Raw genomic sequence first — 12,465 nt, 5'->3', positions numbered from 1 at the left:
GTGACAGGTACTAGCATCTCTGCATAGCTTGGTGGTTAGCTGCTCCCCTCTTGGAGCACAGACTGGACAGATCAAAGCTGGAGTAACTTTCAGCTTCCAAGTAAAACTGCAGCATCCCAACCTGCCAGAGGCCAAAAACCTGGACTGCCTGTGGACTCAGCGAGACTGGTGCTGGGCCCCAGCATGCGTGGGTGGAGTGAGACGGAGAGCTTGCAGGACTGCAGACCTCTGCCCAGCTACTCCAAATCCAGCTGCTGGGAACCCTCTGTGCAAATAGGGAAGCTCTGTTGTGGCTAAGCTGTGCGGCAGTGTCGGCTGCTGTGGGCCAGGCCTAGGGCACTGGCAGGCAGCAGTGCTGGGTGAGGTGCATTTCCTTTGGGGAGGTGGGTGTTCTGAGCCTGGAGCCATTCCCATCCCCTCCTGCAGGCTGGCTGCTGTGAGGAGACCCTCTTACACTCTGAACTCTGCAGCTTGGTCATGCCTGGCCCCTCCCAAATCTCTCACCCTGGGGATGGAGCTGGGCATTCTCCACTAGGGCTCCCTAGTATTGCAGAGAGCACATGGATGGTACTATGCCTGGGAGACCAATGTGTTCTTAGACCAGCACCTGCTGGGCTGGGGAGGGAAAGGAGGGAGCACTCACCACGTGATGCAGAAAAGGAGGCAGCTGTCCATCCTTCTCCCATTCCTCCAACCAAAGCAGGTTGTCCATGGCTGTTTGCAGGGCCAGCTAGCTCTGCAAGCATCATCTGGATGGTATCGCCCAGAGGTTGCTGGGTGGGTCATTTCAGCGTTGGTACCAGTCCAGCATGTACCAGGCTTCTCTGTGCCCTAGGCAAGATGTAGGGGGTGGGGCTTAGCTCTGAGCCATCAGAAGGGGTGGGCCTGGGGAGTTAGCCTCCCACACCCAGCCCTCCATGACGCACGGGGCTTTGGGTGTAATTGTAAAGGGCCTGTAGCTCTGGCCACTGCTGATGCCACAGTGGTGGCCTGGCATACAGGCTCTTCTAAATCACTGGGGCCTGGGGTGGCTGCTTCCTCCTCCTCTGTGGCAGCCCTGAGCACGTTCCATTTCTGACCTACACTAGTCCTGTCTGGCCCAGCGTCTATGTCCCATGATCCTCTGCTGCTGCACCAATGAACCAGCCTGTGTAGTCGCTGGGGAGACCTGCAGCTTTCTGCATGCTGGCGAGGGGGGAATGACCCTGGGGTAGTACTGTAGCTCCTCTGCCCTCCCTCTCCGCAGATCACGCGCCTGAAGCAATCCCTGCAGGACAGCCAGGCGGAGCGGGACAGCGCCCTGTTGGATAAGGAGGTGCTGGCTCAGCGCCTACAGAACGTGGAACAGGAGATGGAATCCAAGAAACGCTCTCAGGACGATCGCTCTCGGCAGGTCAAAGCGCTGGAGGTTCGTTTGCTCTCTGTGACCTGGGGCTGCTTTGAAGTTGCTGGCACTCTTACTGAACTGCAGGCAGGGTGAGGGTCCCACCAGGGAGACAGTAGCAGTCAGTGGTCGTGAGGGAGCTCATCCTTGTTCTTTAGTGAAGAGTCTATGACCAAGTCCCCATCTCTGCTGGCTTTGCAGTGATCCTGTCCATGCTGTCTTCCTCCAGAACATCTAGTGGCACTGAATCCCTGCACACGGGCCCTAGTGGTGGTCTCTGTTCTGCTGCTAAACAGGCATGACAGCAAACCAGCAACTAGCTCCTTCAACAGTGTGTCTAGACTGCCCTGATACCTTGGCACTACTGTGGCCTCTCATGTTTGCAGCCCTGGTAATGGTGGATTTGGAGGGTGGGGCTGAATGACAACATAGACCCATAGTCTCATCCATGAGTATGCAGTGGGTGGGGTCTGACAGCGTCCCTCTGAGTACAGGCCTCTGGACTGGCCTGCTATGGTGCTACAGCTGTGCAGGTGCTGGAAAAAATCGTTCTCCCAAAGAGTACCTGTAAGCTCACGGCCTGCTGTCCTCCAACACATGCACATAGCAGTTCCCTTATCAGACTGCTGAGCTTCTCGGGCAATAGGGTGGAAAGAGCCTTGGCATTCAAACCTAATTATCATGGCCTTTTCTTAGCCCAAACTAACTGCATGTTGGGGGGGGGGGGTGCCTTTTGTGACATGAGCCTGCTCTCATGTTTTCATGACTGCTATGGGAAGAGGCAATAGAGCCCACGTGTTACCCTGTTTTTAAGAAGGACTCTTTTTCAGCTCCACACCCTCAGCTGTGAGGCTCAGGATAGGTACTGAAGAACAATACTCAAACTTCCATGCAGCAGCCCCAGGCTTCATGCTGTTGAAGGCAGTTGCTTAATAAGCGAACCTAACACTCTAAGTTAGATTAAACATGACCAGTAAGTGTTTTAAGGGTGGCCAGCTGGTCCATCTCTATCAGGACAAGACAAGTTGGCATGAAGCCAGACACTGGGAGATGCTAGGCTAGAAACGAGGAGGAGGAGGATGACTCTGTTTTTGAGGAAGAGGTGAGAGGAATTCTCCCCAGTGTTTCACCCATGTCTTGCAGTTAAACATGCCCGCGATCCAGGAGAGCATCTGCTGCTGCTAGCTCCAAAGCCTGCCTCAACCGGCAGAGGGCAGAGTTGCCCTCGGTCTCTCCTTCACTTGGAAACCTGACTTTTTGTAAACCTGCCCTTTTATTTGCCAAGTATCAGGGGGAGCTGAGTGAGTCTGGACCTTCAGAAACAAAGTCCTGCGGTACCTTATAGACTAACAGATATTTTGGAGCATAAGCTTTCATGGGCAAAAACCCACTTTATCTGATGCAGGAGTCTTTTGCCCACAAAAGCTTGTGCACCAAAATATGTTAGTCTATATGGTACCACAGGACTTCTTGTTTTTAATTGCCAAGTAACCAATTTCGGTTTCAGCTCTTCCCAGCATTGCCATATAATAGTTCATGGCGGAGACTTGTTTGGTTTCCAGGGTTCTTTACTTGTGGATTTATAAAGCAGCTGTTTTGATCTGAACGCCAACAGCAAGCTTGGGACTCTTCATGCAGGTCTGTAGTGACCCGCAACTAACCTCACAGTAAAATTTAAATCCTTTGGATCAAATCTGAGTCTCACTTGCCAGTAAGGAGCTCCCCTGGCACATCCAACCCAAAGCGGTCTTAGAAAAATCAAATGGCGTTTTGCTGTATGGAACACAGCAGAGACCAGCATCCTCAGACTTGGGGCAGCTAGTGATCGTGGCTTTCTAAGCCAGTGGAGCAAAGTTATTTTTGGAATAACAGCTGCTGTTCCAAAAATAACTTTGCAAGCATCTACACAGAAAAATTGCTATTTCAAAATAGCATGTATTTTTTTTCCCCATGAAAAATAGCACCTATTCCAAAGTAAATACTTCAGAATAGGGGCTCTATAGAACGGAAATTGGGGTATTTCAAAAAGATATTCCAAAATAACACTGCTGTGTAGACCTAAAACATTGGTTGGTAGTGTCTATTTATGTGCTTGCAGGGGCTCTAATCCAAAATAAGCTCTAGTGTGGGGGGGGGGGTTGCACTCTTTTGTCATAAGTGTTGCTTATTTTGGGGTTTCCCTGTAGTGTGGATGCATTCCAGAATATCTTATTTTGGAATAACAACTGCAGAATAAACTATTCTGGAATAAATCTGTGGTGTAGACAAGCCCTTAGTGTGCAGCAGCCCATAGGGCCCGGGAATGCCACAAAGCTCAATGTGAATAGCCCTGTGCCTGTTCCAAGGATGGGGCTTGGAGTGGTCCTCCCCCACCCCCCCACCCACACACAGAGAGAATCCAAAGCTGGACTAACATGGGCTCTGCTCACAGGAGAAATCCAGGCGCCTCGAGGTGGAACTGGATGAGGAGAGGAACACAGTGGAGATGCTCGCGGATCGGGTTAACCGTAGCAGAGACCAGGTAAGGAGGACTTGAAAACCAAACCATGGCCCAGCTTCATCCAGTGGGTTAATGGAAATCTGTGATATGGGGATGCACAGAATCCCTGCTATGGGGGGAAAGACTGAGGTCCCCAGGTGCTAGGAAAGGAGAGCAGAAAGGGAGTTGGGGGTGCAGGGGGGAATATGGACCCTGCGAATCTGTGTCCTGCATTGCAAGCTCTATGGACTGGGGACATCTACCTTGTTCTGTGTCTGTACATCACCTGTAATAATGGGCTCCTGGACAGTGTTCCCTGTAAGCTGAGCACTTGGGCAGCAGCCAAGCTGATTAGCAGAGTGCCTGCATCTGGCAGCATGTGTTACCGTTGGTCATGCCCATCCACACATGCCTTGGTGCATGTAAAAAAATTTATTCCGCCCATCAGTGGAGAAAATTCGAGGGAACATTGGTCCTGGGATGTGCCTGCAGCATCTCACTGCTGCCACAATTATGAAACAATACTTAAACCCCTCCCTTTACAAGTGGGGAAACTGAGGCCCAAAAGTGGGGTCTTAGCCAAGAGCACTGGTGTTTCTGCAACTCAACAGAACCCTGTGGTGCTGAGCCTCGTTTCTAATCACTCAGCATTTCTTTCCAAGCTAGCATTTAATGCAGCATGGATCCTGCTGGGGGTAGAGGGCAGCCTTAGCCTTGCTGATGCTAGCATGACCGCATCCCAGATGCACTTTGCTGTTGACAGACTTGCCAGTGGCTCTCTGGGTCTTGGTTCTCTCCTCCAATCTGTCGCCCTGCATCATGTGGGGGAGTGAATGAAGTTGATGCTCTGTAGTGTCCATTGCTTCCTTGAGGGACAGTAAAAGCAGAACTTCCCTCATGTACAGGAGTGATCTCTGTAGCCAACAGGTGCCATTAGGTTTGCACTGTGTTTCTGTTCGGACACCATGATCTGTTAGCCAGGTATCTGGAATCCTGGATCTTATTTCCTAGTTCTGTGACTGAATCTACCGGGCAACCTTGAGCAAATCCCTTCCCCTGCCTGTTTTACCTTTCCTTGATCTGCAAAACTGGTAGCAGGTGGGGAATATGTCTGTATTTACATCTAAACTGTCCTGAATAGTCTCTTATCTGCTCAGGTCCGGTCTCAAGGGTGCCAGATAAGAGAGGTTCAGCCTGTATTAACTTACTAGAGCCAGACCTGGAAGTGCTTTGAAGGATCCATATTTGTTGATAGTCCATTATTATTTTGTCTGTTCCCAAGTTGCCGGCACATGCCATCTGAATGCCAGTTGTCAATTCCAGTCCAGCTATTCCGTCCTGCTAAGCCATCAGCCGTCTATGGAGAGACTGCAAAAAAAAAAAGGCATTTGGGAACTGTCTGCTCTTGAGTTAAACTGGGTACTTCTTGGAGACTGGGCTAAGTGTGTACTCTCTAGGCAGCCAAAGTTTATTCAGATGTAGTAGCTGTTGTTCAATGGCCCTAAATTCTCCCTCATGTGCAATTTACACCAAAACTGGCCGTCTCCTTCTCAAAGATCTGCTCTCGCTCAGACACTAGTTGTCCACAGGGCGCAGAAATTCGCTTTTCTGGCTGCCGTTCATGTGCAATGTTGGACTAGATCATAACAATCCCTTCTGGCTTTAAAATCTGCTCCTCTGGGTGGCTTATTCTTTCAGAACTGGGAAAGTGAGGTACAGAAATGACTATACCTGGATTATAAACTCTTCGGGGCAGGGACTCCTTTCTTCTGTATTCATACAGTGCCTAGCACCATAGGATCTCTGGCCCCTGATTAGGAGTCCTAGGCACAACTGTAGCTCAAATAATAAGTGAGTCCTATGGCTGCATGGGAATTCTGTCTCCCGCAGAGGGCCCCAATCCAGCAAATTGATCCAAAGGCCAACCTCAGTTAAAGCTGAAGCAATGAGGTGGGTGTGGCCACATCAATTAGTAGGCGCAGGCAGATGTATAAGCAAAAGATGCGAGAAGTGCACAGCTAATGCCTCAAAGGTCACTGTCTTCAGAAAAAAATCTCTGCGTGCCCAGTAGTAGTAAGAGTGTAACTTCTCCGGACAGACTTTTCGGGGGCCTTAGCGCTACAGTAAGGACAGCTAGCGGAGCATGGCCATTGCATTTAAACTAGCAGCCGCCGCACGAGGCACTCGGCAGAGGTTCAGGTCAGCTGCCCACGCTCAGAGCCAGAGGCTAGGGTGCCCGCAGCATCCATACAATAGCTTGTAGAGTGCCAATGGAATCAGAACCTCCCAGCTGGAGTGTGGACATCCTGCCCTGGTCTTGACTCGCGCTACTTGAAATGTCCCTTGGGTCTGCTCTCCAGACCGATCTGCACCCAGCCCTGCCTGGCAAAGGGAAGGGTGGTTCTGGCAGGAGGCTGACAGCATTCCTAGCCCCTGACCTTGGCTGATGTTCACAAAATAGAAACAATCTGGCTGCTGAGTAAACAATGATCTAATCTTGCCCAGGGCTGCTGCCTCTGCACAGTGTTGCATACGCAATTAACCAGAATCGGGGACTTTGCTAAGCCATGATCTCAAGCTGGGCTGTGCCCGGCTGTCCAAGTGTTTCTTCCTGGTCCCTGGGTATGGCGTTGTCTGATTCACTGAACCCAGCTGTTGCAGCAGAGGAGCAACATGTGCAGGTGTCTGCTCCCACCAGCTGCAGACAGTGAACTGCAGCTGAGAACTGTTTCCCCTCTTAGTGCTCCTTTGTTCCGTCCCTGCTGGAAGCTGCGAAAGATTTCTTGCCCTGCTGCCAGCCCTGGAGCGCTTGGTCCCATAAGAGCGCATGAGCCGGGATGGTCTTATCTTGCCTCCCAAGTTATCGGCAAATCTCGGATAGAGACCTAGTAGGGTTGGCCTTTGGATAGGGGTTTGGTGTGTCTCAGGTCATGGCCTACTGGCTGATCTAGAGCAGGTGTGACAGGCCTGACAGCTGTTCAGCCCACCTGTTTAGACTGAACCCTGTGCTGGGTGCTGAACGAGAGACCCTGGTCCTGGGTAAGGGCACCCCCCCAGGCTGTTATACGGAGAACTGGAATCTTTTGGCACAATGTTTGGTTTTTTTCAGCTCCCGCTGAACTCCCGTTAATGTAATGGAAAACCAGTGCCTGCCTGTCACATGAGCCACATTTTATGGGCCAGAGTGTTGCGCTCCTGAATGCCACTGGTGCAACTCCATCAGTCACCAGCGAGGTGTGCTCAGCTGAGAGTTAGGCCCCGAAGACTTTGATATCCCCAAAAATGGTCATTGTGCCCAGCATCTGTTTGACTTTGGGCATGTATGCGCCCTCTTGAAATGCAGTGCTGCCTTGAATCTTACAGCCCTCTGCAGGAAAGGCAGGCCACAGAGGGGGAAATCGGGCATAATGGGGAAGGGGCTCGGGGCACGTATAATAGCCAAGACTGGAACGCAAGCATGCCTGCTCTCCCTCTGGCTGTAGCCATGAAGGGCCTCAGGAATCAGCCATCAACCAGGGAGAGAACCGCCCCTCTGTGAAAGCAGACGCGCCTGTCTGGCCAGAAATAAGTCTAAACAACACCAACCTTTCTTCCTCCAGATTGACCAGCTGCGTGCAGAACTGCTGCAGGAACGCTCCAGCCGGCAGGACCTGGAGTGTGACAAGATCTCCCTGGAGAGGCAGGTACGGCTGTGACCAGATGCGGGATTTGGCTGGGGCCCTGCTACTGCGGGCGAGGGAAGCTGATGGGTGCTCTTGTGGCTTCTTGCAGAGACATCAAAGGGTGGCAGGTCTGCCCGTTTGCCCAAGTGTTTAGCCTAGAAAATGCGTTTAAACCAGCATGCCCTGGTGACTTGGTTGATCATCTTGCTCTGACCCTGGAAAATCTTCTTAACTGTATCAGAGGGGTAGCCATGTTAGTCTGTATTCGGAAAAACAGTGAGAAGTCCTGGGGCCCATTATAGACTAACCAATTTGTGGGAACATAAACTTTCATGGGCAAAGAGAGACTCACTTCATCAGATGACAGTGGGTCTTTGCCCATGAAAGCTTATCCTCCAGTAAATCTGTTAGTCTGTAAAATGCCACAGGGCTTCTCATTGCTCTTCCAAACCGCAAGACTTTTCTGACAGTAGAAGGGTCCCTAAGGAGAGGGGTGAAAGGCCTCCTTTGCTTGGGAGTTTTAAAGCTAATCTGGAGAGACGGTGCTACAGCCTGTCGCCCACCCAAAACAGGGTCACCTGGTCCAGTGGGTGTGTCCCGTTGCTACTTCCCACAACCTGAGTGTCTGTCTGAGCTCACCACAATCCTAGTTAGTTTACACAAGAGGGACTCTACTGGTCCTGCTTGTTTTGTCTTTATCGACAAATGTCTGCCCCCCACCCAGTGCCCTCTATAAGCCGCACGCTTGTGCAGCCACTTGGGAGGGATTCAAATGCTGCCCAACAGATTAGCAGAGCACACGCAGCCGGGTGCCTTTTTTTCCTACTTGTGCTGCACATCCACACATGCCTCAGTGCACATGAAATTATTCCACACTTGCATGGAAAAGCAACGTGAATATTATACCCCATTGTGCTTTCAGCCATGCCACCCTCTCCTCTTCTTGCCCTTCATAAAGTCGTCACCTCCTCCAAACCTGCCGCTGCAGTGACGCCTCCCAAAGAGTGCCCATCTGGCGCTAGCCAGGACTCCTGCTAAATGCTGCTTGTTCTGTTTCATCCTTCTCTGCCCTCCATGTCATCTGCCTGGGAAGCACTAATGAGGGGTGATTTGACAGCAGACTTCAAGTTCCTGATAGGAGGCTCTAAAGAGGATGGAGAGAGGCTGGTCTCAGTAGCGACGGATGGCAGAACAAGGAGCAATGGTCTTGAGATACAAAGGGGGAGATGTAGGTTGGAGATTAGGGAAAAGTTATTGCACCAGGAGGGTGGTGAAGCACTGGCATGTGTTTCCTACAGAGGTCATTGAATCTCCATCCCTAGAGGTTTTTAAGACCTGGCTTGACAAAGTTCTGGCTGGGATGGTGTAGTTGGGGGTGATCCTGCTTTGGGCAGGGGTTGGACTTGATGACCTTCTGAGATCTCTCCCATCCCTAGGATTCTATGATGCTGAAACAAATTTAAGGGTCATGGTGAATGTGAGCTCCCTGTGGGAAGCTGTTGCTGAGGGGGTAATGTGCTGCTAGGCTGTGTAAACAGGGGAATCTCTGGTAGGAGCAGGGAAATTATTGACTGTTTAGTATTCAGAACTGGTCCAACTCTTGCTGAAATCCTTGGTCTTGTTCTGGTGCCTGCAGTTGGGGGGGAAAAACTGATAAATTGGAGAGGGCTCAGCAAAGAGTTGTGCAAACAAAGGATTAGAACACCTGTCTGGCAGCAACAGACACAGATTTCAATATATGAAACTTACCGAAGGGAGGGTTAAAGAGTGACTAGTGTAGTTTAAGTCAGGTGTGGCCTTTGGGCAAGAGGGGGAAGGTGGGTGCCTTGGGGTCTGTGCCTTCAGGGCTCCAGGCCCCAAATAATTTCAGCAGCTGCCTTTGCTTACCAGCCAGGCTTGTATCAGCATGCTGCCTTGAGCCCCACCCGCTGGCTGGGCCCTGCTGGGCCGGCTCTGGCCTGAAGGGTAGGTTTATACTTACGGGGGTGTTGGCATGCTGTGATCCAGCTTCCATGGATTGATTTTTGTCGTGTGTGTGAAGACGTGGCAAAGTCATGCGCTCTGTGCTTGGCTGTTGACCCTGGTACTTCAGGCTGACGCATACAGTAAAGGACGTAGGTGTGAGTCCAAAAGATGCTTGATCTGCACCAGGGAAGAAAGTCGATCCTGATAAGTTGAATCTAGCTCCACAGATGGTGTGGTTAGAACTGCGTATCTGGGATCGACTTTGATCCCTCGTGTAGACCAGGTCCAAATTCCCACATGGGGAACAAGGTTTAACAGTTGGCCTTTCAGTCCAGCAGAGAGAGACCTAACGCAATCCAATAGCTGGAAGTTGACATGAGACAAATTCAGACTTGAAATAACACGTGCATTTTAAGCAGGTGGGTCATCTGCCACGGGAACAATTTTGCTGACAGTGGATTCTCCACTGCTGGTGACTGAGTCGGGACTGGATGTCCTTGTGACAGAATCTGCTCTTGAGATTGCTTTGGGGCAGTTCTCTGGCCCGAATTACCCAGGAGGTCAGACTGTGATCACGCTGCTCCCTTCTGGCCTTGCAGTCACAATCCTGTTGTGCACGGCTTTGTTCCCAGCCCCTCTATGCACAGAAGAGTCTGTGTCCCTGTCATCCCCCTCCTTCATCTGCATCCCAGAGTGTGACTGTGAGATTTCTGCCAGATGCAGCACAGCCTCTGCTCCAGTGGGCCCTGTTTGGTGTTTCAGGGGGGTGGAGAGACTTCTGAAATATGGATTGCAAAATGCTGTCAATGGCTGAAGTGTTTAACCTCCTCTCTGAGCAGGGACAGGCAGAGATCCTCAAGGCCTCTTCTGGTGGCATCATGCCGCCTCCTGTCCCTTGGCTGTGCAGTCCTTCCAGCGGTTGCTGGGATAATAAGGGGTGTCTCTTCACTTTAATCCTCACTCTTAATTTTCAGTTTATTGCACACACCCATCTCGACACCCCAGGCATTGTTGCACCTTGTTCGGGGATCTCTTAATGGGTGTGTATTTTATTTTTATTTATTTATTTTCCCTAATCCCATGGAACTCCTGTAACCCTCCCTCTGCCCACAGGGGAGAGAGGTTAGCGGCATGCCTTGGGAGGCCGAGAACCCTGGGCTCGACCTGGCTTTTACAAGGCAAAGAGGGATCGCTAGGTGACAGGGAAGGGCTGTTGGTGAGAGCAGTGTGAGAAGTTGCAGATGGCAAAGCAGAGGTACAGATCTGAGACAGCCAATGAATGGAACTCTCGAGGGCCCATGTTCAGAACCAATGCCCCTAGCTGGACGCTGGAGCAGAGCCAGGCTAGGTATGTCCTTGCTGCCAGAAAGGCCACCAGTCAGACAGGAAGCTCCACCCTGCACTGACGGAAACTTCTCCTGCTTGTTCTACTTAAGCTAACATGCTACAAATAGCATCCTGGGTGCTGCAGCAGTCCAGGTGCTGCCCACCTGCGCCTGAGCCCAGGGGTCAGCCAGACCAGCAATGTCCACGCTGGTTTGTATGGGACTAGCTCAAGCAGAGATGGTTTGAGTCTGTCGGCCCAGCCTAGGACACTTGATTCCCACCTGCAGCATGCGTACCCTAAGCAGAATTTTGTGTGGCATGGAGGTATTACCAGCTGGTGCTGTGCCAGGCTACTGGGGAGCAACTATTGTAACCCTTACCTCTGAGAATACCTGCCAGCGTCCAGCACTGTCATCCCCACAACCCCTGCCTGCCCTGTGGCTGTGACCCAGGGCATCTGGGTAGCTTGGCTTGGAGCCAGAGCTCCTTGCAAAAGGCCCTAGCTTTAATCATTCTGGATTTGTTCTTAGCCTGGTGATTGAGGGCATAGCCAGTGCTTGTTGCAGGGTGCAGTGCAGGCAATAGGCTCATGTCTCCTGGCTGGTTCATGGATATAAGGAGTGAACTTCATGGGCAGACGACTGCCCTTTGCCCTCCCAGGAGAGGGAAGGGCCTAAGCTACTGCAGGACAAGAGGCAGGTCTTGCCCGTCCCAGAATGCTGACCTTGCTGCCAAGAGCTGTTCCTGACGGTGGAGAGGGAGGGCTTGGGGCAAGAGGGTTTGTCTGCAGCCCACAGGACACTCTTGAAGCTCTGTGTGGGGAGGCCGGGACACAGCTTCCCACAGCCCTAGAGTTGGGGCGGGGGTGGAGGGGGACAGGAGGGGCTGGTGACTGTCTCTTCCAGAGTTAAAACTGCACCCTGGGCGACAAGGGGATCCCAAGTACCAGCATAGGCTAGGTGGATGGCAGAGATCTCTGCTCTCACCCTGTTCTTCCTTCCTTGCGCTCCTGGGGCTGGGGGTTGTGGCACAGAGTCTCCCCCTGTCTTGGTGGTACAATCAGCAGTGGTTCTGGGCGAAACAGACCTGAGGCCCACATCTTCAGGGTCTGAATGTAGCTGTTCTGTGCGGACCCAAACTAGCTCAGCTTCAGATCTGAGCCAGAAGGCAGCCCTTGGCCAATGCTTCAGACAAACCTGCCAGTTAAGATGGGTCTGTAATGACTTCAGGTGGTTCCTCATGCCTCCTAGACAGTCGTCTTTTCCCCCCTTGATGCTCCTTAACTGGTAGGGGAACTCTAGCTTCCCAAAGCCGGGGGGAAACATGGGCCAAACTGCAGCCTGGGCTGCTGTGAACATGTAGTAGCAGCAGCATGCCTAGACTTGTGTTGCAGAGTATTCTGTAACACAAGTGTGTGCTGGTTTAGAGAAACAAATCCTTCAAGCTGTTCTTGTTCCCTGCATATAATTAACAAGGACAAAACAACACTTGGCTTCAACGGCTGATGTAAGTTGTTGCAAAGAGTCACGAGGGTCCATCGATTTCATTCTTCTAAAGTTTTCAGCCCTTTCTGTTTCCTGTATTCTGCCAGTTAAGAGGCATGTTTAATGTGGGTGTTTGTCTCTGCTGTCCCTTCATGTGGAACTGGG

At 51.5% G+C, this 12,465-nt stretch overlaps 1 protein-coding gene across 1 annotated transcript in view; it reads left to right on the top strand.

Moving 5' to 3' along the window:
- CGN (cingulin) overlaps positions 1-12,465 on the top strand; it is a 60,068-nt gene that overhangs the window by 36,117 nt on the left and 11,486 nt on the right. The window contains exons 15-17 of the mRNA XM_074981202.1: positions 1,247-1,408; positions 3,816-3,905; positions 7,463-7,546. Coding sequence (XP_074837303.1) covers positions 1,247-1,408; positions 3,816-3,905; positions 7,463-7,546 — 336 coding nt within the window. The remainder of the gene's footprint in view (positions 1-1,246; positions 1,409-3,815; positions 3,906-7,462; positions 7,547-12,465) is intronic.

This window comes from Carettochelys insculpta, chromosome 30 (genome assembly GCF_033958435.1).
Source record: "Carettochelys insculpta isolate YL-2023 chromosome 30, ASM3395843v1, whole genome shotgun sequence".
In the NCBI taxonomy this organism is placed as follows: Eukaryota; Metazoa; Chordata; order Testudines; family Carettochelyidae; genus Carettochelys; species Carettochelys insculpta.
The sequence above is the reverse complement of the archived record's forward strand: the minus strand, read 5'-3'. Positions and strand labels throughout refer to the sequence as shown.